Raw genomic sequence first — 26,479 nt, 5'->3', positions numbered from 1 at the left:
CACGGAATGTAACAGAAATGTTTCTAAATAAATTTCTCCTGGCAGGGATGTGTGTGGTGTTCGGGTGTTCACGCACTTCTGGCCACGCAGAGTCCGAGCACTGCTGTGCCTTTAAGAGTGGGACTGTGAGTTGAGCGCCTTCCGCCATTTCCGTCGCTTTCTGCAGCCGGTAGCGTCTGTCACTCAAAGCCCCCCAAACGGTGTGGACTTCAAAACACAAATAATGTCGTACACAGCCGTTCCGGGTAGGTGCACCTAGCGGACTCCCACTCACTCACTCACTCCCTGTCTGCGCTGAGTGTATTCGACAGTAAAAGGCTTGAGCCGTCACACCGCGGCCGGCTGACAGACGGCGGCCTGCTCGTTAATTATCGCCGAGCCGAGCCGAGCAGAGCCGAGCTGAGCTGAGCCGAGCTAACGGTAGAGTTAAAATTAGCCCGGGCGAGTGGAGGGAGGGCAGCCTAGCCTAGCCTAGCCTAGCCTAGCCTAGCCTAGCCTAGCCGTGTTATCTGTTCAGCACCTCTCCCGTGTTTAGCAGGTTAATATGAGCACGGGCTGGCGTTACATGACTGTCCGAAAAGCACTGTTGGGTTATTGTGGTCCTGCATGAAGCGGTCATGTAGTCGCGGTGTTAGCTGGAGGCTGCTGAGACGCGCTGGGTCATGCTTTTGTTTGTAGCTTCGTTAGCTAAACTAACCTAACCTAGCTAGGTTAGCTAGCATTGCTTGCTCGTCCCTCTCCAGCTGATTTTTCATCTCCATGGCTAGCTAGGTTAACAGGAAACAACACGATGGCTGTTTTCAGAGAAACTCTCCAGGGCAGGTGCAGTTCATGCTAAACAGTAGCCTGTCGACGCGCAAAGAGGTTGTTTTTGACTTTATCGGTGTTACTTAACTACTGTGCAGAAAGCAGCCCGAAGCTATCTTTAGAACTCACTAACATAAGGCAGTAGCAGTATAGAGGCTGTTAGACGAAGTGTTTGTTGGATATCTTGGCGGTTTTAGGGGTGGGTTGCACAAAGAAAATAGCAGCAAAGGCCCAAAAACAGATTGAGTGGTTGGGATGTAAACAAAGTCGTTCAGAGTGGTTTGTTGTGAAATCATTAAAGAGAGAGTCTGATTTTCTTTACAGTGGCGGTAATAAGAACCAGGGGTCGCAGTGTCTACTGCGCAAATATAGCCGTTTTAGGCTATATAGCTACTGTGCAGTACCACCCGTGAACCTACACGTGGCTTCTGTGTTTTTATGTGTAATGTTTATGATGGTAAAATAGTCGTCAGTCTAGAAAAAAAGAGCTTTCCTTGTGGATCATTTAGCCTTACCCTACCCTTCTTTCACCATGAATTGATTAAAATACGTTTCAGCCCAAACGTTTGTTACATAAGTACTGTGTCTCAGACAGCATGTTCATAGCCATTTCATCTAACAGCTTTCTTAAAGAGAGCTTTTAAAGTCCTTGCACTCCTCAGACATCTGGTTCCTATCAACACCACTGGGCAGTTCTGACTCAGAGTTTCTCTAGAACAAAGCATTTTACACTGTACCACTCTGGATGACTTTGGTGACATGTTAACCGTTTAATTATTAAGAATAAAAAAAATAAAATCAGTGGAGTTCCCCAGAGATATGATGAGCAAATGTGGTAGCAGGTATCTTAGCAGAGATGAGACTTTATCCCTGATTCTTCATCGCCACCATGTTTGTTTTGGCTGGTAAACTTACTGGTAGTAACTCGTCTTTGTATTGAGATGACGGTGTGAGCGTGAGTAGTGATGGGTGGTTCTGATGAAATTCAACATCACAGTATTTTCAAAATATATCATGCTCTCAGCTCATAATGGCACCGATCCAGTGTCAGCATGCTGGGTCAGATAAAAGAAATAAATCCCATCCAATCCTGTAACAAATCAGTTCTGAAACAGCACACAAGCATACTATGTGCTGTGTTTGAGTAGTTTAAGCAGGGTAGCCTACTTTTGGATGTTCATCTTAAGGGAAGTACTTACATTCTAAATAGTTCATATTAAATCTTTTTTTCTATCTTTTTTCAGAGTTGGACAGCTTTTGTTTATAGCATTTAAAACAGTTCTTTTATCTATAATTATATCAGCCGGCATTCAATGCTTAAATATCAGTATCCATGTCGGAAAGGAAAAAGTAGCATTTCAGATATATATTTTAGCCTTGATAAAGTTAATGAGCCCACACCTTAGAACTAGTACGCGGAGCTAAACAGTGGCTTATAATCCTGACAAAGGGGACTTTACACAGTACTGTAACAGTATATAAAAATGAACCAGGCAGACCATATTTCCAAATTTACTATTTAATTGCATTTTAGATATTTTGAACTGTTCTTTAAAACATCTTGAAGTAACCAGCAGTTTACATTTGTTAAGAGGGTGAGTTCTAGTACCTTTTGAGACATATGAAGCCGGCCACTGCATCGTTTTATACTGCTGCTAATGCAACGTCTTTGGACAGATCATTGTTTTTAGAGGAGAATACTTTTTGGCAATTCTGTTACATCAGCTAACAGACCCTTACATTGAGTAGCATTATGTTGTGGAAGGGGGGAGAGAGAGGCTTATTGTGCTTTCTTGGACTCCCAGCCTTGAATGACTTTGGGTTCACCAGGGATCAAGTTTGTGATCTCCTGATTGGGTCAATGCATAGATGGTGGCACAAAATAGAATTTGAAGCTAAAGCTGTTTGACAGCAGGGAAACAGTTATTGTGTGGAGCAGAATGTTGTAGTGGGTTTGCTTTGCATCTGTCAGTGCCATCAAAGCTGAAAGTCAGTGTCACAGTGCGTCAGTATCACAGTACACTGGTGTAGGCGATGTATCACCCAACGCTCATCACTTGCTCATCTGCTCATATTCCATTGTTATTGTGTCTTCTTCCTGTTGTGTAGTTGTCCAGAACTAAAGCACAAAGAGGTCATATAAGCTGCGTTAATACTGTGGAGTTTCTAATGCTGAACCATGGATGAGGAGGACAGCCAGGATGAGCTGATCAATAAGAACGCTTCTCATGGAAAAGGCAAGAGGCCTGCCTCATCTATTCTCTCTGATGAAGGTTAGTACATGTGCAGTGTGCTGATATGGAGTTTTCTGTTGATTGCTTTGGAATATTTATCCACTCCATGATCTCATTTTTACACCACCTAGAGGAAAATTCAGATGATGGATGTGACTCACAAGAAGGTGCCACAGACAGTGAGGAGGATGATGAAGATGACGATGATGCCTCCGTAGATCGAGATGATGAAGATGGCGAGGAAGAGGATGGGGAGGATAGTGGGCGTAAGTTATTCTAAAAATAACATTGAGAATCCCAAGCTCTTTTCCAAGTTCTTTTACTTGGATGTTGAAATAGTGCAAATGACTTTAGCATTAACACTCTTTCATTATTCACAACACTTCATACATACATACATGTGTAGTAATTCATATTCCCAAACAATGAATTTGTTAGCCATCAAACTAGAGTAGGTCTCCTAATGCAGTCACCTTATTCTGTGTATGTTTGGTAGATGAGGATGCCGAAAAGGACCTGGAGGGGGCTGTAGGGAGCACATCCACTGACCTCGCTGGGCTGAGCTCAGATGAGGATGCAGAAAAATGCCCCATCTGCCTCAACTCCTTCCATGAGCAACCAGTGGCTACACCTGAGAGCTGTATGCACTACTTCTGTCTGGACTGCATTCTGGAATGGGCGAAGGTGAGTGTGGCAGAACTGGGAACAGGCACAATAGGATCCAGGTGTAGAACCAGCCTAAGTTCAAAATTGACCAGAAATTCAAGCCAACAGATCCAATTAAGAAGTCATTTCATGTCCCATTTCACGTCCATCACCCTGAATGATGTTATTTACACTTTAACAATTTGAGTAGGCAGAAATTTTGAAAAAAAGGTAGAATACCCCTTTAAGCGAACTAGGATTTAATAACAGGTGACACAGCGTCAGGGCATGAAAGTGAAAAGATTTTATCAAGCAACAATCTGAATGTTTGAGTTCCACAAATTTGTTGTACCAGTTGTAGGCTTCTGTTGTCTGAGGTCTGCAGTTTTTATCCACTGATCTTTTTCTTCATCCTTTTTTTTGTGTAAACAATATTGTCATGAAAAAAAACAAAGTTTTTCTTTTGTTAGAAGCAGTGTACATGCCCACGTGCAACAGCAGGAGCAGCGTCGAACATCTGGATATGCTTTTTTTGCATGACACTTTTCTTTTGTCCTTAGAATGCTAACTCCTGTCCTGTGGACCGGATAGTCTTCAGTAATATCCTACTTCGAAAATGCTTTGGAGGCAAAGTCCAGAAAACGGTATGTAACTGTTTCTTGGGTTTATGTCCTTTTAGTCTTTGTTGCTAACCTGTAACATGAAGTGATTATATTCACAGGGCCACTGTGGATATTAAAGAGAATCAGTATTGCATACAGTGGCATTTTAGTGATTTGTGATGTTTTGGAAAGCACTGAAATGTTGTCTTTTATGTTTGCTTGTGTCTGTGTAGATAATGGTTCAGAAAACAGTGAAGGCTGGCCAAGAGGAGCAGGTGGATCTGGATCTGGAGCAGACCAGCTGTGAGGTGTGTGGTGGATCAGACAGAGAAGACCGCCTGTTGCTTTGTGATGGCTGTGATGCTGGGTGAGGAGTTTGTGCCAACCTTGTCTAACATACTTAAATAGTGTTAGATAAGAACTATATATGGTGATAGTGAGGCACACTTGTAGGAAAACTCACAATAGACCATTTCTAGCCGAAATAAATCACACACCCTGTACAGTGGAAATTTCATAGTGCAGAAAGCAGTCTTCTTTAATGCAGTGCGATGAGTGTCACAGACTCTGACCCCTCTCTTTCTTCTATTGAAGGTACCATATGGAGTGTTTGACACCCCCTTTGGATGCTGTGCCTGTTGAGGAGTGGTTTTGCCCAGAATGTGCACCAAATAACCACAACACAAGTAATGACCCAGATATTGCCAACACCAGTAGCTATTCCCATCATAATTCACTATTTGTAAAGATAATTATGGCTGATGGGAGTTGCATTTTTCTGACCAAGTTTGCATTTGCAATTTAAATTGCAGTTATCTTTGAAATCTTTCCCAATTTGATTTTATTATAAAAATGATCAATCTTTCAGCCCTAAAGATAACCTAGTAAATACAGTTTCTGTCAGTTTACACAGAAGTTAGAAAAACTTTTTTTTTTTTTTTTTTTTTTTTTTACTTAAATAAAAGTTGCTGTATGTATTTATGTGGATGTTTTAAAGAGGATATTCATTGTTGCATGATGGCAGTGTTAATTATTACAGACTTGGGCTGCAGCAATAAAAAAAAAAGTTTACTGGGCACAATGACTTTTTAGTTTTTTATTGTGTAAATTTCACAAACTTCTAAACAAATGATGTACTTTCGTATTTTTGTAAATATTCTAACGAAAGAAGTTGTTTAACAACTGCCATCCTAATTTAAAGTAAGTTTCAAGTTCCAATTGTTTGCTATGTATTCACAGAAAGAGCTTTTCTTTGTGTTTTAGGAAGAGAGCGATCAAGTGAAGATGAAAGCAGCATTCTTCCCACCACCAGCCGCTCTTGGCTGCCCACCTCCAGGCCCACCAGAGCCATCGCACGCACTCAGCACAGCGAGAGGGTCCGCGCCAACATCAACAGACACCGTATCACACAGGCACGCACTGCTGCACAGGTTTGCATGATGTTTTTGCCTGGCCTTCCTAACATACTGGCAATGTATGTTTAGCATTTGCTAAACGATTCTGTCAGTTTTCTTCAAAGCATCATAATGTTTACACAGTTTTTGTCCTGTGATGCTTTCAGGAAAGTTCCCCTGGTTTGTTATTAATATGGGGGTAATATTATTAATATGTTTATGTTCAAACAGAGAGTTCTTTTTGGACTTGTGCTATGTTGTTGTGGTTTTAAGCTAAAGAAAGCTTTAAAATTTAAACATTATGAGAGAAACATTTTTAATCTTTTTTTTTAATTCAACTTAAAGGACTTTTGAATGCAACTATTCCAACTTTGTTTGAAAATATTGTATATGTGTCAACCTGTGTTGTTTCTGCATGTTTGTAATTAGAGCTGGGCAATTAATTGTAAAGTAAATTGAAACCAACATTCAGAGCCTCTAACCATTTTAATCTTGTTTATGTCGTTTATTTAGATGTCGTTATCTTTAGATCTTTCCACGCTCTGTGTGTTCATGTACTGTCTTCTCAAAAACGTACTAACACGCATGTAGTGATGTGACTCCACCACGTCCAGTCTGCGACATAGAAGCCAGGGCTATATTCACACAGCAGATGAAAGTGGCCCAAATTTGATTTTCTCACCAAATCCAATTTTTTGTTTAGCTGTTCTCAATCCCTTTTAAACGTGACCTTTATGAACAGATCATCTCGTAAAGTGACTCGCATGTGCAAAAGAATAACGCATTACGTTGCTTCACGTGGCTCATGCAGTGCGAAATTGTGACAAATGTCAAGTTGAATTGATGTAAAAGCCGCATGAATTCCAAACTGGCTGTTGAGACGATTTACCTTAAGGATATGCACAGCATATTGATGGTACAAGCCTTGTCAGTAAACTATGTGGGCAAAAAAACAAACAAAAACAAAATAATTGATCAGTATTTGAGGTAAAATTACCAGTTAATCGTGATATTGATTTGAGGTCATATTGCCTAGCACTGTTTGTAATACATGGTAAGTGATTACTGTTCTGTTATTCCTGTTACTCATGCCAGATTGCTCCCCGGTACCTGATGCAGTCCACCTGGCTGGATGAGACCATTAATGCTGTGGTGGCTGGACTCAACACAGCTGTATATGTGCGGGACTTGACCCCCCGCCCACGGCCCCGCAGGAGGCGAAGGACAGGTAGCTAACTTCTGGGGAACAGAAGTGTTGTATGGCTCTGTTTGTACCCAGAACGCAGTCTTTGATGTTTTATTTATTAATAGCTTAATGCGTTGGTGCGATACAATAACATAGTATATTGAGTTTATCTATTGTCTCACCCTGGATAACTGCAATGCAATTTGTATGCAGTTAAAAGAAGGAAAACTAAAAAAGAAGGGAAAGCCACTGGGGGCAAAACAGCAAGCACAGGGGTGAAGAGACGGAAGCGTAGAGTGAGAAGGACAAAGTCAAGAAAAAAATTGGTATGTCATGGCCTGTTACACAAACTTCAAGTCCTTCTTTAGTTTTTGAAAATTGTCATATGATATGATTTGTCCTAGATATAAACTTACAATGATTCAGTGATTCTAAGGAAATGTTTATCAGTATCTATAACAGATTGAATGCATAGACGTGTGTCTAAGAGCACTGTAAAGTGAACCGATGTTAACGTTTAGGTATCATGATCTCGGAGTCACTGTGACACAGACGCTTAAACGGGCAAACATAAACTGTTGTATTCTTTCAGGTGCAGAAGATGAAGACCACTACTCGAGGTCGTATCGCACGCAGTCTGGGCATTAAGAAGCCCGTTCGCAGCTCTTCCATTCCCTCTGTGTACCGTCCATCTGAGCAAACACTTGGCAGCATGAGAGCAGACATTGGGGCAGCCTCCCTGTCTATTTATGGAGACCCTTTTGATCTTGACCCCTTTGATGATGAGTAAGTTTATGACATAATTAGCTTAACTGTGTGAGAAAAGTCAATTTTGGTTGTATTTGTTACATCTATACTATTTTACTATTTTTTGGAATTTTCCTAGTGTGATAATCTACTCTATTTCATGTTTAAATATGTGCAATTTGTATTAGGAGGGGGCAATATGGCAAAAATATATCACAATATTTCAAGTCATTTTTTCCATATACACTATGCTTCCTAATTTAGTTTATTAAATTGAGAAGCATCTATTGAAAACTTTGAATGTGATGTTTTTTATTTTTATATTTTACACACTGCACTGCACTATATTTGGTTAAACAGGCCTAATTATACTCTCTTTGTAATTAATACATGTTGTGTTCTTCAAATACTGATGATGACATGCTCTGAAAAGCATATTATGATATATTTCTCACAATAAAATACATTTTTGTCATAATACCCACCTCAAAGTACACTCACAGGCTGCTTTGCATCTGTTAGATAAGTTAGCAGCATAATTCTAAATCTAAAGAATAGAATTCTTATTTTTCAGGAGTGAGGAGACACAGCAGGCACCAACTCCGTCCTCTTTGCTAGAGGCTAAGCGACGGGGTTTGTCACGCTCTGCCTTGCGCTCTCACCAGCCTGTGGCCCGACCCATATCTGCTGGTTTACCCAGGTGACCCAGATTTCATTTAAGCCAGCAAAATCAGGGCTGCATGCTCTAAAGTGAGCACGAAGAAAATGCTTCTAACTTTTTTAATTCACTGTATAGGTTTAAATTCTGATGAAACGTAATGGTGTAACAATATATAGAAATAGTAAATCACAGTCTGTGGACTAAAATCAGAAACTGTAAGATAGCGAGCACATTCTGCGCTGACAAATGTTCACCAAAAGATTGATATGTGGTTGATATGTTTGGTTTCTTAGCAGGAGAGGGCAAGGTATCCCTCAGGTGCAGGAGGTGGCTGAGGCTGCACCAGTACCAGACCTGCTGGGTAGCATCCTGAGCGGTCAGAGCATGCTGCTTATGGACAGTTCTGATGTGATCATCAACAGAGATGGCTCTCTCAAAGCCACCAAACCTGGTAAGTCATCTGTGCTGATTGTATGCTTGCTTTTTATTTCCTCATGCATACCTTGTAAAGGGTTTTTGTTGGCATTTCACTATTTATTCACTATGTATAGTACGTTTGCGGGAAAAACTTGATTGCATCACGATACGGACGTGAACGATTCTGAATCATTTCTTAGATGTCAAAATCAATTTTCTAACTATTTAATTTAAAACGTAATGTTGACAGAACGTAAGAAGCTGAACTTGGAAGTGGGTGTCCGGGGCACCCAGACAGTCTGTGGCGGCACATAACAAGAACACACATGGACGAGCGCAAAATCCAACCGCCACCCTCTGTGTTAAAAACCAGGTTAGGTCAGGAGTCGACAATCCAAATGTTTAGAAGAGCCATTTTGTCCTTTCAACAAAGTCACACAACCTTGGGAGACATTTATTGTCCAGTATGTCTCAGTATGTGCTGTCCTAGTATAGGCTAAAAAATATAATCGAGAGTGCAGATTTACTTTGCTCTGCTTGAAGCTTTAGTTCAGCTATAGCCGCTTTCCTCCCACCTTTGACAGAAAACGTTTCCTCAAAGCTAGAACAGTTTCTTGTAAAATGTGTCTCATTGTTTGACTGATTTACAAGGCTGAAGTCGCTTTTCATTCGAATTTTCATGTTCCACCTTAAATTCTGACTGAGACGCTGAATGTAACTGCTGCACCATTTAAGGTGGAACGGAATAATTCGAAAGAGAAATTACTTCATGTTCTCAACTTTTTAGAGAGATGCAGTCTCTCGTTGCAGGTTTAACGTACCACAAAACCAACTTATGCGAGTAAGTCCACGTAACCTGTGTTTTTGCGCTATGTTGTACACTTTGGAGATGAGATTCAGTGTCCAATCTCGAAAATATTTTACTGACACAGTGATCCACCTCCCTCTACAACGAGACCAACACTGAAGTTATAAAATCTTTAAAGAAAACGGGTAGGATGTAACATGCTGCATGGACATCCATTGCCACAGAATTTTATTTCACCCTAACTGTGCATTTTATCGCAGATGAGTGGTAGCAGCGCATCATGTGCTCCAAGCAATAGCAGTGAATGAAAGCCTTCTAGTTCACTTGCCACATCACTTCCATTTGATTTATTAATAAAAGATATTAGAAGTAAATTCATTATGGATCATTACAAATACTTTACTTTAAAACTACCAAGTCATCAGACTGTAAGAAAATAGAAATCCTGTATAGAAAAAAAAAAGATGCATCGATAATCGTTTTTATAATCGCAGTGCAGCCCTCCGAATCGTAATCTAATTGAATCATGAGGTGCCTAAAGATTCCCACCCCTAATGCATGCTATATTTATTAAACCTAGGGTCAGTGTTGTGGCCTAGAAATTTAAGGACAGGCTACAAATGTACAAAAAGCATCAAGATTCACATACTGAACAAAACAAGCTATTTTTTATAATGGACAACAATGGCATGGTCCACATGTCGTCTGTGCGGTTAATATGTCAGAATATTTTCTTTTATTTTCTTGTTTCAGTGAGTTTGTCTTTGCCAAGGACCAGCATCTCGGGCAGCTCAGCTTCAGAAGAAACACGGAGCACACCCTCCACTGAAGCAAGTCCCTTTAAGTCCGCCAGACAGCCTGCCTCCTCCTCCTTGTCACCCTCTGCCCCCCCCTTACAGAGACGTTCATCACACAGTTCCCCACTTCCCTGTCCTGCGCCCATGACTCCAGTATCCCCCTCCTCACCCACTTCACTCACACCCTCACCTGTCCTTGGGCAATCACGATTGCATACGCCAGTGCCCCACAGACCAGTGCCGTCACACCCTGCTGGAACTGAACAGAGTCAGTGGGGCACCTGTGCGTTCAGAGGCCAAACCCCAACAAGGATTCAAAGTGGTGCCTCTGACGCCCGCTGTGGAGTAAGGGGAGATGCTCCTCAGCAGCCCCCTGCAAAAAAGCCTCCACCCAAGCCAGTATGGCTGGATGTGTCTGGGTTGCCAAGGATACCAAAGATTAAAAGGGAAAGCAGTTCTGCAGTGCATGGCAGCAGTGGGAGCAATGGCAACAACTTACCAGCATCTTCCATGACCAGTTTAGCAGGTGACAAAGGGAGGGAGCATACTGTTGACCAGCAACGGGCAAGTGTAAGCCAGAGTAGGGCAGTAGACAGCCAAAGACATAGGCTACACAGTGCTGGACCTTCGTCCTCTTTTTCTAACTCTTTCTCTGCTCCCTCGTCCTCGGCCAGCGTAACTTCAAATTCACGGCCATCGTCATCTTCTGCTATTAGCTTCCGCATTAGCACGAGTGGGAACCCGTGGCATGCTCGGCGGCTTTCTGCACCTGAGCAGGCTCTGCCTGTGAAAGATGAGTCTGCAAAGAAGGCACAGAAAGACAAGCAAAAGCTGCTAACGTCCCATTCTCAGGCTAAAAAGCCCTCTGTGAAGAGCGAGATTTATGATCCCTTTAATCCCACAGGGTCTGATTCGTCAGAAAGTGAAGCTGAGATTGACTGTCCTGAGATGGAACCCCGAAGCAGTGTGTCCATGCAGCCGGCTGTGGAACAAACTGAAGGTCCTGTACATCAGATTAAAGCAGAACCCATGGACATGGATTCACCTGTGGAAGAAGAACATTCTGAAATGTTTGTGCAAGTTAAAAACGAGCCAGCTCCTTTCAAGGAAGACCCATGGTCACTGCCGTCGGATCAGTTAGCCAGCGGACATATGCAAATGCAATCTGGGAGTCTGTCTGCTGTTATGGCTTACAGTGAAAGCCCTGCCATGTCTGATTCTGAGAGTAGTGGAACTCCTGAAAGCCCATTTACCAAAGCATTGGGTCGCTCCAGATCGAGCTCAACCTCCAGTCATCACAGTGACAACAAAGTGAAGATGGAGGTGAAGGCTGAACCAGAAGATGAGCCATCTCCAGTGCAGCCCAAGTGCAAGTCTGAACCTGATGTCCCCAAAGGGAATGGCTTGTGTGAAGTGCCATCATTAGCAAGCAGCTCTGATGTAAGCAGCAAGAGCAAGCAGCAGGAAATATCTCCATGCCCCAAGCCTGAGGAAGAAGGCAGGCAGTCAGAGTCTGCTTCCCAAAGCCCTAACTCCAAAGAATTAGAACGCTGTAATAAAAAGAACAAACACTCAAGGTCAGAAGAAAGGAGGCACTCGCCCTCTAGATCTCCATGCCGCAGGCAGTCTCGCTCGAGATCGAAAGAAAAAAGGCGGTCTCGCTCGAGATCGAAAGAAAAAAGGCGATCTCGCTCGAGATCGAAAGAAAGAAGGCGATCTCGCTCGCGATCGAAAGAAAGAAGGCGATCTCGCTCGCGATCGAAAGAAAGGAGGCGATCTCGCTCGCGATCGAAAGAAAGAAAGCGATCTCGCTCGCGATCGAAAGAAAGAAAGCGATCTCGCTCGCGATCGAAAGAAAGAAGGCGATCTCGTTCCAGATCGAAAGAAAGGAGGCAATCTCGTTCCAGATCGAAAGAAAAAAGGCGATCTCGTTCCAGATCGAAAGAAAAAAGGCGATCTCGTTCCAGATCGAAAGAAAAAAGGCGATCTCGTTCCAGATCTAGAGAGCGAAGGCACTCACATTTACGAGACAGGAGGCGCTCAACTCGCTCCAGCAGTAATGAGAGCTCAAGGAAGAGGAAAGCAAAGCGGGATAGCCATGAGCGGTATGATGGCAGATTGAAAGATGGACACAAGAGATCCAAAGATAAAAAGCGTTCTCGCTCTCACTCACAATCCAGGTCTAGATCAAGGTCCAGAGAGAGGAGGAGAGAGCAGACGTCCTCACACAGGTCTTCCTCAGCATCAAGAGATGGAGGCGAGGCGAGGCCAAAAAGGAAGAGATCTAGATCAACCTCTCGAGACCGAAAACGGAGAGCAGATGTGCCGGAGAGCTCTCACCAGAAAGAAAGGAGCACTAACAAATCTACAATATCAACTTCTGTTGAGGCAACAGTGCCAAATCACAGTTTGATCAAAAATGCACTGGCATTGAAGGGCAAGAAAGATTCTGGAGGAAATGAATGTGAGACCAGAATTTCAGTTGTGTCAGTTAAAGTGCAGAGTGAACCCAGTAGTCCTGGCTATTCAACATTAATTGAAGGGTCCAAGAACCCTGAAGAAATCACAAAAGAGACTCCTTTAATTAGTGTGTCAAACAAACCATATGAAGTCAAACCCAAAGAAATTAAACAAGAAACCATCTGGCCACTTGATGAGGTGAGGGAGCCCCAGCTACAGATAGATATAAAAGAAGAGAGGGAAGAAAGCTATGAATTGTGTCAAGAACTAAAGAACCCTGAGGAAATTAAGATAGAAGACATGACAACCACCACTGAGAAATCCGAAGAATTCAGTGAAATCAGTTTGTCAAATGCATCCACGCCTAGAAATCAGACCGGTTACTCATTACCACAGGATGAGAAAAGTACTAATGACACTTTTGATTCATCAATACAGGTCAAAATAGAACAAATTTGGCCTGATGATGATGATGATGATGATGGTGGTGGTGATGACCCCTACAGTGATAATGCTCTCATCATCAATTTGTGCCCAGCTGACCCTGCTCCCATGGTTTGTAAAAAGGAGCCTGACGGTGAGTCGCCTAGCTTGCCTGTGGTGGCAAAGGAAGAAATGGAGGTAGAACCTCTCCAAGCACCATGCCTAGTAAAGCAAGAACCTGTAGACTCCTCAGATGAAGATATAAATGTGGACTACTTAATTGACAACTTGGACTTCATTAAGAAAGAGATGAAGGAGGGCTCAGTCACTGATCCAGCAGGTGCTGTGGAGCCCCAAACTGATTTACAAGAGGTCTCAACAGAATCTAAGCAGGAGATGGAATCATCCTTAGTCGTGGCAGGCACCAAGGCCAAATCACAGGGAAAACGAGTTACCTGGAATATACAAGAGCCAGAGGGCCCTCAACCAGAAAAAATGAGCAGTAAGTGAATCCTCATCCCTTTTCTTGAGTATAAAAGCAATCCTGTAGGGCTATATGACTGCACCTTTTAGTGTTTTCTGTGTTGTAATATACCTATAATATACTACTAGATAAAGAGTTTAATTTGAATGTGTTAGAGAGAAAAAAAACACTAAACGTTAATCTGCTGTGTTTTCCAGAACAGGAATTCCCAACCTTTGCATTGTTTTCAGGGCTCTTTTAGACATTTAGTAGTGATGCGCCAAAATGAAAATTCTTTGCCGAAACTAAAATTTAGGACACACTAGGCTGAAAACTGAAAAAGATGATGATGATAAAGAAAAATGCTTTATATGGTAAACATACACACGCATTGTAGCATACATATGTTACAGTATGTATGCTACAATATGTGCAGTGGTTTTAATAACTTTTTTCCCCTCTTCATTGGCATTAAAATAGTTTTTAAAGTAAGATTTTGACACTTCATTGTAGACCTGTTTTTGCATATTTTGACTGTTTTCAGTGGCTGAAATTTCTATGCATCACTTACATGTATAATGCGTTCATAAAATTTGGCTCTCTCTTTGGTGGCTGACATTTCTGTGCATTGCTAATATGTAGTGCAGTACTAGAACTTAATGGGGAGAAATGGAGGAAAAGTCTTTCGCTTTGTGGGCAGTGTTCAGATGGAGAGCTTATTTCAAGTAGGACGCAAACTTGAACCAAATCTTGTAGTGAAACTAATGCAGAAAAAAAAATATTTTCTGGTAGAAAGTCTATGTTTTGCTTTAAAACATACATTATTTGTATCACAGAAAAATGCTTGAATGTTTGTTTGATTTGATATGAGAAAATTGCAAGATAATGTAACATTCAACAGACCTTTTTTCACAGATGTGCATACTTAGCTTTACTAACTAAGCTACTGCTACCTACCCTAAATGTACCTTGGAAACATGAGTATATTGGCTCATGTTTGAATAATGGTGTTTATCTTTTCTCTTATTTTACTTTCAGAGCTTGCTCTCTTCAAACTGAAACTAAAACAGGAAGGGTCTCGCAAAGCTGCCTCCACCTCTTTTACATATGACTCTAGTCAGGTACAGAACTGTTCACCTGCATCCCTGTTATCTCAACTCCACAAAAGAAAGCTAACAACTCCTCAAGACTGGAAACAGTGCATATGTATGTGACAACCACAGGGTGGCATCATATCCTGTTTTTGTAGAATGTTTTAGTGCAGTTCTGCCAAGACCAGTAGGGGCCATGTGACTGAAACTAGAAGCAGTCGAGCAAGGCTTTCAAAGGAAATGAAAGTGAACCTACCTCTGGGAAATTGTACACATTCAGGAGAAATGAATACCTTTTAGGAAATTACTTATTTAGACCTTGTTTTTATTTAGAGCTTATGCAGCCTGTGCCAAGACAACACACAAAAAATGTGTCCTTATGTATGTAAATTTAGATTAAACTTGATTCTTTCAAATTGTATTCAGGATTGTGTGGTAACATTGTGTGAGTTGTTATTAAGTGTAGGACACGATGCAGCTGCTACACCGTTCATTGAAATGCATTAATTGAGATCATGACCTGAGATTATTTGTGCATGCCTAGCTTATTGTGGAGATAATATTGTGTTGCATTGGAAGTTTCTGAATGGGGTACACATTGAAGGTAAAGGCAACAGTGGAGAAAAACCTGCCAAAAAACACACAAACACAACTTGTTCAAGTAACGTAACAGCAGTGTTGAAAATAGACTGCAGTTTTGTTAAGAGAAGCAGCTGGAGCTATTTTACTTTACTGCCTTGACAAGAATTTCACACAATTTTAAATAGTTGGGCTGAGCAAACACAACTGATGTTGATTCTTACCTGTGTTGTGTTGTTTTCAAGGAGTCAGCCACAGTCCAGGTGGGAGCCAAACCAACAGTAACAAGCCTCAACCCTCCGGCACAGGGGGGACGGTCAAACTCTGGCCAAAGAGGATCAAAATCCCACAAGGAAGAGCTCTTGCAGGACCCCCAACAGAAAGACAAGGTGTGTATGCAGACTGCAAGTTGCTGTTTTAAGATGACCTAAAAATTTCTTGCAGCATCTATTAATAAGGTTATGGTCAGAGATAGGAAACAGGAGTCTTGCTCATCATGAAGGTGAAGTGAGGTGCAATTTTACATATATATATATATATATATATATATATATATATATATATATATATACACACACACACACACACACACACACACACACACACACACATTGTTTCGTCCAGCTTCTATTACCCCCTTTTTTGGGTTGAACAAATTTAAAGTGAAGTTTAGAAAAGGTGATTTTGTAGTCTTGGTTAGGATTTTGGTTGGAGTTACTAATAGGTTACTGTCAAATTTAAGAGTTTAGTGATGATTAGAAATAGATTAATATACAGGCATCCATAAAACAGCTGTCAAGGGAGCACAATTGACCTCTCTTTCTCTGAGTGGGTAGGATGGCCCCCCAATCACTCGGCGCGATGCTAATCAGCAAAAAGATGCGGCGGTACATTACAAGACTCAGAGGAAGCCTGTGCTAGCCTTTGCCCTCCTAGTGCTGGTGGTAATGTGTCATTTGGAGAGACGTAACTAGTGGATGGAACTGAGTATGATTAAGCTGGAGAGTAAATCGGGAAAAAAAAATGGTAAATTAAGTATGATCAGGGGAATAGATGAAAATTGGCTGCATTTATCACAAATAACGTACCGTTAAAGTCTAAAGTGCTGATAAAATTTGTAACTTCTTGAATAATCGCTTTTACCACTTGCAGTACATGAAGAAGCTTCATATGCAGGAGCGAGCCATAGAAGAGGTGAAACTGGCCATCAAGCCTTTTTATCAGAAAAGGGACATAACAAAGGAGGAGTATAAGGAGATCTTGCGAAAGGCTGTTCAGAAGGTGAGTTTGAATGTTCTGAGCATTTCAGTTTTGTTTTGTAAAGACAGTAGGCCCTCTCTTATTGAATGTAACATGAAACCCTACCCTTAGGTTTTCTCTTGCGTCTGCTGATTATATCTTTGTGCCACTCTCATTTCCTGTATTTTTTTTTTCTCCTGTTTCATGCTTTTCCATTTGCATACTAGGTGTGCCACAGTAAGAGTGGTGAAATTAACCCAGTCAAAGTAGCCAACTTGGTGAAAGCCTATGTGGATAAGTACAAACATGCCAGGAAGCACCATAAAAGTGGAAGCTCTGGGCAGAGTCAGAGTGTAGAAGACCTGAAAGACTCGGAAACACCTGGGTGATGATGACACCCTTTTATGGACAACACTTCAGTCAGTCTGCTCGGTGCATACATTTTATAAATTCAGCTTCCCTGAAATCACATGACTCCTGGGAACTCTTAAGGGCTCAACAGTTGCATAATCAGTTGTTTAGTTAATTGTTTTCTTTATTTGTTTCTGTATAGGTTTTTGCCTCTATATAGTTACTTATGAAAATAATTACTGTCTAGGGTGGGAGGGAAAAGTCGTTTTACGGTGGTGGGGACAAACATCCAGATGGTTGATGGAAATGCTCAACACACTTCTATACCATTGTTAATGACAGCACATTTAAAGTCAGAAATTTTATCATTTTAGTGAGTTGTATCAGAAAAGTTGACAAAAGCTGTTTTATTTTATCAAGAAATTTGATCGACTTGGTTGTCCAGGAAAGTTCTGTAATTATTAGACAACAGAGGCCTCATTTTTATCCATGTATTATGTTTCCCAATGTTGCACTGCTGTAATTAAAGCCTTGAGATTGTATGCCTTTGAAAAGCAGCCCTGTTCAGGAAAAATGGTTGTTTGATAAAAAGGATTTGGACATTGATGGTGTAGTTATATATGTTTGGTGAAATGTAAGTTCCTTTGAGAGCAACCTATACTGGAGTGTGCTATAGGTTTCATTGAGAACAATGAAATCCCAGGTTTCGTCTTTGATGACAAGAATTCTCCTTGACTTGCAGCTAATTTCTGACTGAGTTTCAGGATAGCTGTACAAGCCTAGAGTGTACTGGCCTGTTGGTAACAGTATGCATGCCGTTGTGGAAAGTCTACAAAGAAGCATTAGTTAAGACGTAGATTTCTCTGGGTATGAATAAACACTGGAGAGTTTTCATTTAAACTGAAAATCCTGGCTTTTGTAAAGGGATGTTTTAGACTCCTGGCACCATCTCTAGCCTCTGTGTGTTTTTTACAGTTTTTCAGAGTAAAAAGAGCAATGTACAAACAATTTAGCTTTATATACATGGTGTAGTTTAATTTGAGGAACTGACTATTGTACCTTGACACAACTGTAATGTACCTTTTAGTTAAACTGATAGCTAACATTTTTGGTTTTGTTCTCATTCGTAAGCCACATGACACACATTTAACTGGAGTCTGCAAATATGTCTGATTAACTAATTATAAAATTATACCTTCTGAATGTGTTCGTTAATGAGTTTCTGCTGAATATGACACAGCTGTGTAATTTGCCAATGATGGTTTGTGTTTAATTTCTATGGACACACCGGACAGAGTAAGAAGGAATACAAAGATTCACAGTCTGTTCAGAGTGATGTTGCACTGCTACAGTGAGGGCCACAGTTGTGACAGATTATGCCATTCTAAAGAAACATCTTTCAGCAAATTGCTTTTGATGTTAATTTAATTCTTTTCTTTCCTTTTTGCATCAGTAATCTGTTTCTCCATCAAGGACAAATACAACATTGTGAAAATGATCAAAGGATGCATTATCATTATCATATTTGGTGATTTTTTTTGTTTCTAACGTGACAAAGTGACTAATTTTAGGCCGCACCTGTCATGGTAATACTTGAGAAATGCAAAACCACTTCCACTTCAGTATAATAGGCTTATTACAAGAGAGACTAAAACAGAATTTTCTCATAGTAGCCTGAGGCAGCTTGTTGATATCCACCTAATATGGTATTCGCTGTCCTTATTCACTTGTACATGATTCTCATTGTGAACTGGAGAATCCATTCTGCTGTTTGTAAATATTTTCTTTAGAAATTTATTTAATAAAAGAGAAAACAGAAGCCATCTTTGTTTTATTTTATTTACGTGTACATGATCAGTCATACACAGGAACAAGCAAAGGCACAAGCTTGTAAAATCCACAAATAAGTAAATAAAATATTATATATTAAAGTAACAGACAAGAAGGTATTACAAGAGTAGCCCTTTGGGCAGAGTAAGGGGAATTCTTCATTAGAAGATAAAATACCCAAATGAGGTTAGACCCTCATTAGTGAAAGTGAGTGAAAAGACTTGGGTTCTGATTAAAAATGAAAAAAAAAATCCAATTATGCAACTTGACCAATATTAAAACTGCAAGAAGCTAAATTAAGCCTTTGTTCCTTTTTTAGGCTTTAGAAATTTTCTTATCAACTGTCAACAGACTGGTCCCTCTGGGGAAAAAAAACAGGTTTGCGATCTGCTGACTGCTAGAGTTATGAGGGTTTTTCCAAGTTCTAAGTAAGTCAGGGTGTTCTACTGAGAATTCTTGGTAATGTCAAAACTAGTGAAAGTTGATCATAAGGCTGAGACTACCTTCCATCTGGCCATTCCATTTTATAGTTGCACTATCATATGAGTTACATTTGGTACGCATGATTATTGTCTGATCTGGTATATCAGTATGTAACAGTGAGAGATAAGGAGTGAGGAACGTAACTTTGTTAAAGTGGTGTTTATCAGTTGGCACAGGGAGCACTGTGCAATCCTCAGTCAGCTGCGGGTGGCAAGAATGTGGAGTCTATGAGGTCAAACAAGCTGTTGGAGATCTGCAGGCTGATGTTGTCATTCTGCAGAGATGATGCTCCATCCATCTGTGCTCTCTTGTGAAGCTCACGGCAGATCAAAGGCACAACCTACCAACAAAAAGAAGAAAATAGATCTCCAGTCCTGGACAGGCAGGAAAAAGGTGATGTGTTTGTAAGTGCATAAAAGACACATTGGTTTACCTTTACAACTATGAGTTTTTTCTCTAGTGGTTTTCCATCTGGGAATTTCTCCCCAAAGCACAAATAGATTGTGTACTCGGGAGATCCACGGCAGTTCTCCCTGAAATCCCTGAGATCTGAAAGGCAGGCAAATCTTCAGAGAAGATGACGGTGACAACAAAGAGATATGACATTATTTGCCAACAAATGACACTGAGCGTGTCCTTTTGAACGATGCCATAGAAGAACCACTTTTGGTTTCTCTAAAATGCTTTTCATGTCTTGGTTGTAACTGGGTTGAAATTTACTAAGAGGTTCTTTAGGGATCCAAAAGTGGTTCTTCTGTGGCAGGGATGGCCAGGCTGTGCTCCTGGTGATCTACTCACCCCACAGAGATTAATTCCAGCCCTAATCTAACACACCTGATCCACCTAATCAAAGAGTTCAAGAACAGGTGATCATTAGGGGTAGGTGTGGTAAGTTAGACTTGGAACTAACCTTTGTAAGACACTGTCAGAATTTCAAAATATGCTCAAAAACCTTTGTAAGAAACTGTCAGAATTTCAAAATATGCTCAGTCAGTTACAGTCTGACTATATTTATATATATATATATATATATATATATATATATATATATATATATATATATATATATATATATATATATATATAATATAAAATACAGTCCAGTACAATCTCATGGTGTTTGAGTCATACAAAACACAACACAATGCCCAACCGCTGAGGCATGTTTACAGACAGATTCAGTAAGATGTACAGATTTTCTTCTCTGTTCTCATACCTTTCATGTATTTATCAAAGCTGAACAGTAGTTCCCTGCAGTTCTGGAGCAGTTTTTTGGGCTCTGGGTTCTGAATCTCAGCAGGATCACTGGTGCTGACAAACACGTTGCACTTGTCCTGTCGAAAGCCATAGATGCCCATTGAGGTCACCTCCAACAGCAGGCCTCTCTGGATGCTGTCCAGAATGCGCTTAGTGTACTGGACCTGCTTGTGGTCGATGAGGCTTTCAGTGCTGGGGAAAGGGATGGACTCACCCCTCAGCTCAGACAGATGGCAGTGGTAGTGAAGCTGAACAAGTGGAGCTAAGCGCCGCACGTTTAGCATCTCAGCTTTCCTGTAGTGAATGGAAATCTCCAGCTCGTAGGGAGACGGCAGGTTCTCAAATGGATTGTGGGGCACTGAGAGGACACATACACAGACACATGATTAGATCACTTACTATGTGTGTGAGTAATTCAATCTCTTAACCCCTAAGGCTGCAGTCAAATGTTTGCAATAAATGGCAAACAGCAAACCAAATGTTCCATTGTTTTCCATCCGTATGTCGAGTTGAATTTTCTCTACTTTTGCCATTGACTGCAGCAGTGGAATAAACCGAATGTTCATTGTGGGAGCCACGGATGCCAAAAGTCTTGTTGAATTCAACACAAACCCCGTATAATAAAAACAAACAAAAAAATAATACAGGGTGTCCTCCTGACTTTTCACACTGCTAAAGTTTTCGTCTGATAATCATCCATTTTCGCTGTCAACGTGCCAAAGATTGTGTAGCTTCATGCCGCCATTGTCTGTCGTGTGAGGTGTGGAATTATGGTTTTCACAATGCAAACATGTAAACGCAGCATTATGTGTATGTGGGCTCACAGTTCCATTCCTTACTATAAATGCAGTTTCAGAATTTCATAGTAGCTACATAGTAATTACTTAAGTCTTGAAAACAGCTGAATAATCAGCCTGAATTTTAAGGGGTTAACTACTGTCTGGGTACCCTGGTCATTTTACATTCTTCTTTTTTGTCAGTTTACTTTACTCAGTAAGGGCTTCTTGACAGCTACACACCCTTTCAGCCTCACACTTGTCTCCTCACAGTAGAAGGTTAAAAGTCTGTTTTTTATTTCAAATCTGTAGCAAGAGTGGAGCTTGATGTTCTTTCTCTCAAAGATGACAGCCTTAAGTACTGTTTATCTGATGGGGACAGTGGTGGTGGTCTACTAGGTCTTGTTGTTAGAAGTTCAGTTTATTTTAAATCTTTTCATCATTTTTGAACTTCAGTTTTTTTATTCTCATTTGATTTTACCTTCCTTTTGCAAGTGGAATATCTTATAATCTCCTCAGAAATATTTCCTGTTGTCATTTTAGATGCACTTGAGAAAGAAATTTAGAAGACAGCTAAGCTTGTTGATTTAAAGTAGGAAGCATGGAAGAGTTAAAGTGGGTACACAAAATAATGGATTAATTACCTATTCAAATTTGATATACTTAAATATAACACTTCAGGCTTTTGTAATTTTATGTTAAGTATATGCTGTTTTTTCCTGACACTAAAAAAATGAATAACTTGTACTTAACTCCTGTTTTGACTGGAAATACACAGGTTTATTCTATTGTTTACCCTCACACTAAACCAATATAAATAAACACATGTTATGGATATTTCACAGACCAGCGCAGTGAAGCTCCTCATACGTTTGGTCATACCTGTAGTGTAGTGTTGTTGTGCTAGAAAAGGAACAGAAGCTGGTATGTTATTGTGCATGCCAGGCTGGAGAATAACTCCCGTCAAAGGGTTTGCAAAGTAGTTGCCTGCGTCTGCAGTAGGCTGTGGATAGGCTGGCCACGGCTGGATTTCTAAAAAAAATAATTGGAAAAAGCACAGTGAAAGAAAGGCAAGTTATGTTAGCAGATAGCAGATAGTTGACAAATCGATGTTACTGCCTTCTTGTTCTATTATAATAACTACTATGAGTGTGTTTATAATGCTGTTATAATGACTAAACGAAAAGGAGGTATTAGTGAGGAAATACCAGAATGTGGATTGAGATGCAGAGTGTCCATGTGGGTTAGCAAATCTTCATGCTGTATAAAAACAAAGTAATAAGAGTTTATGGCCTTGCACTTTGGTCCATCAGTTATAAACAAAGCTCACAGTAGGCTCCACATCATTCCTATGTATGTCAAATTTATTTTGATTTATTGTACTATAATAGTACAAAGTACATTGCATGCACCATAATATTCGGAGTACCTGTGTGTGAATCAGTCAGTGCATGATTCTAAACAAATCTGTGCTGACTGCACTATTAATAATAATAATAATAATAATAATACATTTCTTTAATAAGTGCCTTTTAAGACACCCATGGACACTGTACAATAAAAATAACAACAAAAACGAGAAGTCAGCTCAACTCAAAATGATGTAGTAACTCATTTAATGGCTTTTCTTGAGTTGACTCAACTTGTGGCCACGAGAGTTTGCACAATTCAAACATCTTAGTTGAGTCAAAGATTCTCTTATTTATTAGTTCTCCATCTCAGTTAGGTAAAAAAATGAACATACTCAACTTCCTCACTAGCCAGGACTCTTTCCATCAGGAAATCCTCCTAGACATTTTTCCTTTTGGGTATGTACTTACAGACGGTTATGGCATTGCTGGGGTTGAAACCCACAACCTCCAGTCGGGATGACGGCTTAGTGCACAGCACCATTCAGGAACACATGAACCAAGTCCGATTTTGTGTTTACAAATGTTTAATATACTGGAGAAAATTGTTGTTTTAACTTAAAGCATGGCATCGTCTCATGTGGTGCAACTGTCTAATAATTCATCCCCACATCAGGAGGTTGTGAGTTTGAATCCCAGCTGTTCATAGCTGTTCATATTTGGAAGCCCAAGAGACAAATATGCCATTTAGGACTGTGTAATAGTAATAATCTCAAACTGTACCACGAGCCCTTCGAGCTTTGAGTACAGCTCGGCTTGACCCGCCATCCTTCAAGGCGCGTGCAAGACAAGCGTTGGGAATGTTCTCTGTACTGGCACCCAAGCGGTGGAATGAACTCCCACTGGCTGTCCGTACAGCAGAAACTCTTGCTGTCTTCAAACGCAGACTGAAGACTCATCTCTTTCCACAGCACTTAAATGTGCATTGAATTATAAGCTGCACTTATATATTATTGTATTTCACTGTGTATTGTAATATACTGTGCAGTATTTTATTTTATTGCATTGTGTATTGTAGTGTATTGTATTTTATTGTATTGAATGGCACAGAGTTCTGTGTTTAACTCTGTTCCTTTTTCTCTGGGTATCTACAGTGACTTGTTTCTAGCAGTATCGGAGCTCAGGACTGGCTTCCTCTCTGACCTGTTGGTAACTAGCAAAGATAGTTTCTCTAGACAGACAAAGCACTTCTTGTAAGTCGCTCTGGATAAGAGCGTCTGCCAAATGCTGTAAATGTAAATGTAATAGAAGGAGTGCAGGCTAGTGGGAAAACTCAGTTTTGTTTTTCTAACTGAGATGCACACCTAGAAACAGTAGCTGGGAGAATTTATGACTCAACTAAGAGCTGGGGGAACTCAGGTGTCCTCAGGTGTCCTCAGTCAGAGTTCACCCAACTCCGGTGTCCTCAAGTTGAGTCACCGCAGGAAAAGCCATGTAATCAGTTCATTTTAAGTTGAGCACACTTCCCATTTTTTACAGTGTAGTTTTAATTTGTGGCTTTGGAAGAAGGACATATTTGGTCTGACTAAGATGACTAAGGTAGCAGTTAGGATTAAGATTAATAACTGGATAATAAGCCTTGAGTTTCATGGGCAGCACTGAATTGTATTTATTCACAACTGGACAGTATTTTGGAAATTTACCTCCATTATTACAGGCATGTCTGCTGTGTTGTACGTGTCTTGAATGTGAATATTCTGGCTCTCCTGGAGGTCTGCAGAGGAAGATTAACAGGTCTTTTCAGCCTATCTCAACTTGCTAAATGGCAAAGGTTAGAGGTTCATGTTTCCATCTAGTTACAAGCTCACATGTCTATCCAGATTAGACGGTGGCAACTTACTGTCATGACGGATGACACGGTAGATTTTGTGGGGGTCCTCAGAGTCTTTGGAGTTATCATGCACCATCTCAAACTGCTTGAGGCTGTGGAGAGCGCACCGGAAGTTGGTCTTCCACTTGGCCTTGTCATTGGGATACTCGCATATTTTGCCACTCACCACAGCCCACTCCTAGAGCAGTGAAGAGGGGCTTTGATTACAGCAATTCTGGCAGGATTCCTACAGAATCCTTCACAGGGGCAACTGCTATAGTTTATTACAGGATAACACCCAGGTATTATAAATTACTATTAAACAGTACTGCAGGAATATGTTCAGGCAAAACAGAGAGAGCTCATTAGAAACATTTTATTTGTCACTATAGAAATCTTATAGTTTCTTTTAGTTTCACTATTTTTCTTTATGTAAGGGTGCATACGAAAAAGCAACAACTTACTCTGAATATTTTGTTGTCTTCGTTGCCACAATCTTTTCTTGAATTGTGCTTCCAGGGGATGCGGAAGGTGTCCGTGCCAGTCATGTAAAGTCCCTCGTACTGACCCCCCTGCACCTGCTCTATCAGCCACGGACCAAACTGAGGTTTTGCCATGCTGCTGAAGCACAGGACATTGGGTCAAACTCAACACATTCATGAGTTTAAAGGGGAAATTCTACTGATTTTTCCACATTTCTGCATAGTTCAATCATTGAAATATAAACGGTCATTTAGAGTGATCAGCAGTGGTGACAATAACCAGCAGTTGCAATGTGTCCAAAACATACAAAGGCATTTTATTTACTAACCAAAATGGCCAGTGAACCTACACATGTTTTCTGAGTGTTTATATGTAAAGCAGATTATAACAATATAGTGGTAAAAAATGTTGCTTTGGGTACTATTTTGCCCTACAACATCCTGCATGAACCACTACTGCCACCAGTGTATTTAAAACATTTAAACGTTTAAAACTTCATCACAAAACTTTATAAAACAGTGAATCAGGCGTCATGCTATGCCTTTGGAACTACTTTGTTAATAACTCTGTTAGGTAAGCAGATGTCTGGTTCCTGTCTGCTGTGAACAACTTTGACTCTGTCCCTCTGCAATAAAGCTTTCCACATCAAACCACTCAGGATGACTTTGATTACATCTTAATGCTTTAATTAACCTTTAAATAACCTTTTTAAATAACCTGAACTTCACTGTCTTTTCAAAATTTCTGTATATGTCTATCGTTGAGATGTAAACAACGTCATCCAGACTGGTTTGGTGTGAAACGCTCTGTGGTAGTGAAACTTGATGAGTCAGAAATGTTCACAGCAGTTCTAATAGGAACCAGATGTCTGAAGAGTATACTGCCTGTAAAAGCTCCCTCACAGAAAGATTAGGTTGAGTATACACTGCTCGTGTCGGTTTTGTGACAATCTTTTGGCTTTAAACGTATGAGGTAACATAGTCCCGGAAGTTTTTTCCAGATGTGCCTCCGTTTTTCCATCATCCCTGTAACACTGAAATACTCAGGAGATTCACTGATTGTTTTGGATAGTAAAATCAACGCGTCATTGTTTACACTGTAGACAATGCAACTCCTGGTTCTATTCACTGCCACCGTAAAAAAAGCCAAGTCAGCAAGTTTCTCTACAATGAAGCATTTCAAAACAAACCGCTCCGAATGACTCTGTTATCTCCACGACTGAACTGCGCAGAGGGCTTGGGAAAAATGGAGGGATTCCCCTTAAAGGCAATAGGATGCTTAACCAAGTGTTAGAGTAGTGGTCCTCAGGGACCCCCGACCGGTACAGATTTTTGCTCCAACCCATCTCACAGCACAAAGACAGAGCGAATAAGTGGAGCCGGAGCTACAGTAAGACAGACAGACCGCGCTGTTAGCCTACCTGCTGACTCCTGCCATGCTGCTATCGTCCGGGTGGATCACCAAAACACAGGACGTCTCTCAGAAATCGCCCCCAGCCGCGGCATTTATACCCGGAGGGCGTGGCGT

General features: G+C 40.7%; 2 protein-coding genes across 8 annotated transcripts; one reads left to right on the top strand and one right to left on the bottom strand.

The window, feature by feature from the left end:
* phrf1 (PHD and ring finger domains 1) lies at positions 1–18,727 on the top strand. Of its 4 annotated transcripts, none has more exons than XM_017722519.2 (18): positions 1–245; positions 2,917–3,080; positions 3,173–3,307; positions 3,538–3,725; positions 4,247–4,330; positions 4,522–4,655; positions 4,883–4,974; positions 5,552–5,700; positions 6,778–6,910; positions 7,082–7,194; positions 7,461–7,654; positions 8,190–8,315; positions 8,570–8,727; positions 10,255–13,683; positions 14,683–14,765; positions 15,560–15,703; positions 16,467–16,595; positions 16,781–18,727. In XM_017722519.2, the coding sequence occupies exons 2-18, from the start codon at positions 2,987–2,989 to the stop codon at positions 16,940–16,942; spliced, it is 5,547 nt and encodes a 1,848-aa protein (XP_017578008.2). In that variant the 5' UTR covers positions 1–245; positions 2,917–2,986; the 3' UTR covers positions 16,943–18,727. The 4 variants fall into 4 exon arrangements, with proteins under 4 accessions (XP_017578008.2, XP_017578005.2, XP_017578007.2 ...); XM_017722516.2 differs by having other exon boundaries at positions 3–245; positions 5,552–5,718; XM_017722518.2 differs by having other exon boundaries at positions 4–245; positions 5,552–5,718; positions 8,573–8,727.
* irf7 (interferon regulatory factor 7) lies at positions 18,725–26,479 on the bottom strand. Of its 4 annotated transcripts, none has more exons than XM_017722522.2 (9): positions 26,373–26,479; positions 24,934–25,087; positions 24,500–24,668; positions 24,303–24,373; positions 22,459–22,510; positions 22,133–22,282; positions 20,434–20,832; positions 19,651–19,766; positions 18,725–19,557 (listed from the first exon to the last, which is right to left on the bottom strand). In XM_017722522.2, the coding sequence occupies exons 1-9, from the start codon at positions 26,387–26,389 to the stop codon at positions 19,411–19,413; spliced, it is 1,275 nt and encodes a 424-aa protein (XP_017578011.1). In that variant the 5' UTR covers positions 26,390–26,479; the 3' UTR covers positions 18,725–19,410. The 4 variants fall into 4 exon arrangements, 3 of the variants coding, with proteins under 3 accessions (XP_017578011.1, XP_017578010.1, XP_037398339.1); XM_017722521.2 differs by having other exon boundaries at positions 24,934–25,090; positions 26,373–26,476; XR_005130913.1 differs by having other exon boundaries at positions 19,523–19,557; positions 19,651–20,060; positions 24,934–25,090; positions 26,373–26,477.

The sequence above is a fragment of the Pygocentrus nattereri genome, chromosome 11 (assembly GCF_015220715.1).
Source record: "Pygocentrus nattereri isolate fPygNat1 chromosome 11, fPygNat1.pri, whole genome shotgun sequence".
Classification (NCBI taxonomy): domain Eukaryota; kingdom Metazoa; phylum Chordata; class Actinopteri; order Characiformes; family Serrasalmidae; genus Pygocentrus; species Pygocentrus nattereri.
Note: the sequence above shows the minus strand (reverse complement) of the source record. Positions and strands in the feature narration are given on the sequence as shown.

Bases quoted from the DNA above. Each gene is read 5' to 3' on its own strand.
- phrf1 (XM_017722516.2), top strand. From the start codon at position 2,987: ATGGATGAGGAGGACAGCCAGGATGAGCTGATCAATAAGAACGCTTCT. The intron at 7,655-8,189 runs GTAAGTTTATGA...CTTATTTTTCAG, and splicing joins CTTGACCCCTTTGATGATGA to GAGTGAGGAGACACAGCAGG. The intron at 13,684-14,682 runs GTAAGTGAATCC...TTTTACTTTCAG, and splicing joins TCAACCAGAAAAAATGAGCA to AGCTTGCTCTCTTCAAACTG.
- irf7 (XM_017722521.2), bottom strand. The intron at 22,511-24,302 runs GTAAATTTCCAA...GTTTTTATACAG, and splicing joins ACATGCCTGTAATAATGGAG to CATGAAGATTTGCTAACCCA. The intron at 19,558-19,650 runs GTAAACCAATGT...TTTTGTTGGTAG, and splicing joins AAAAACTCATAGTTGTAAAG to GTTGTGCCTTTGATCTGCCG.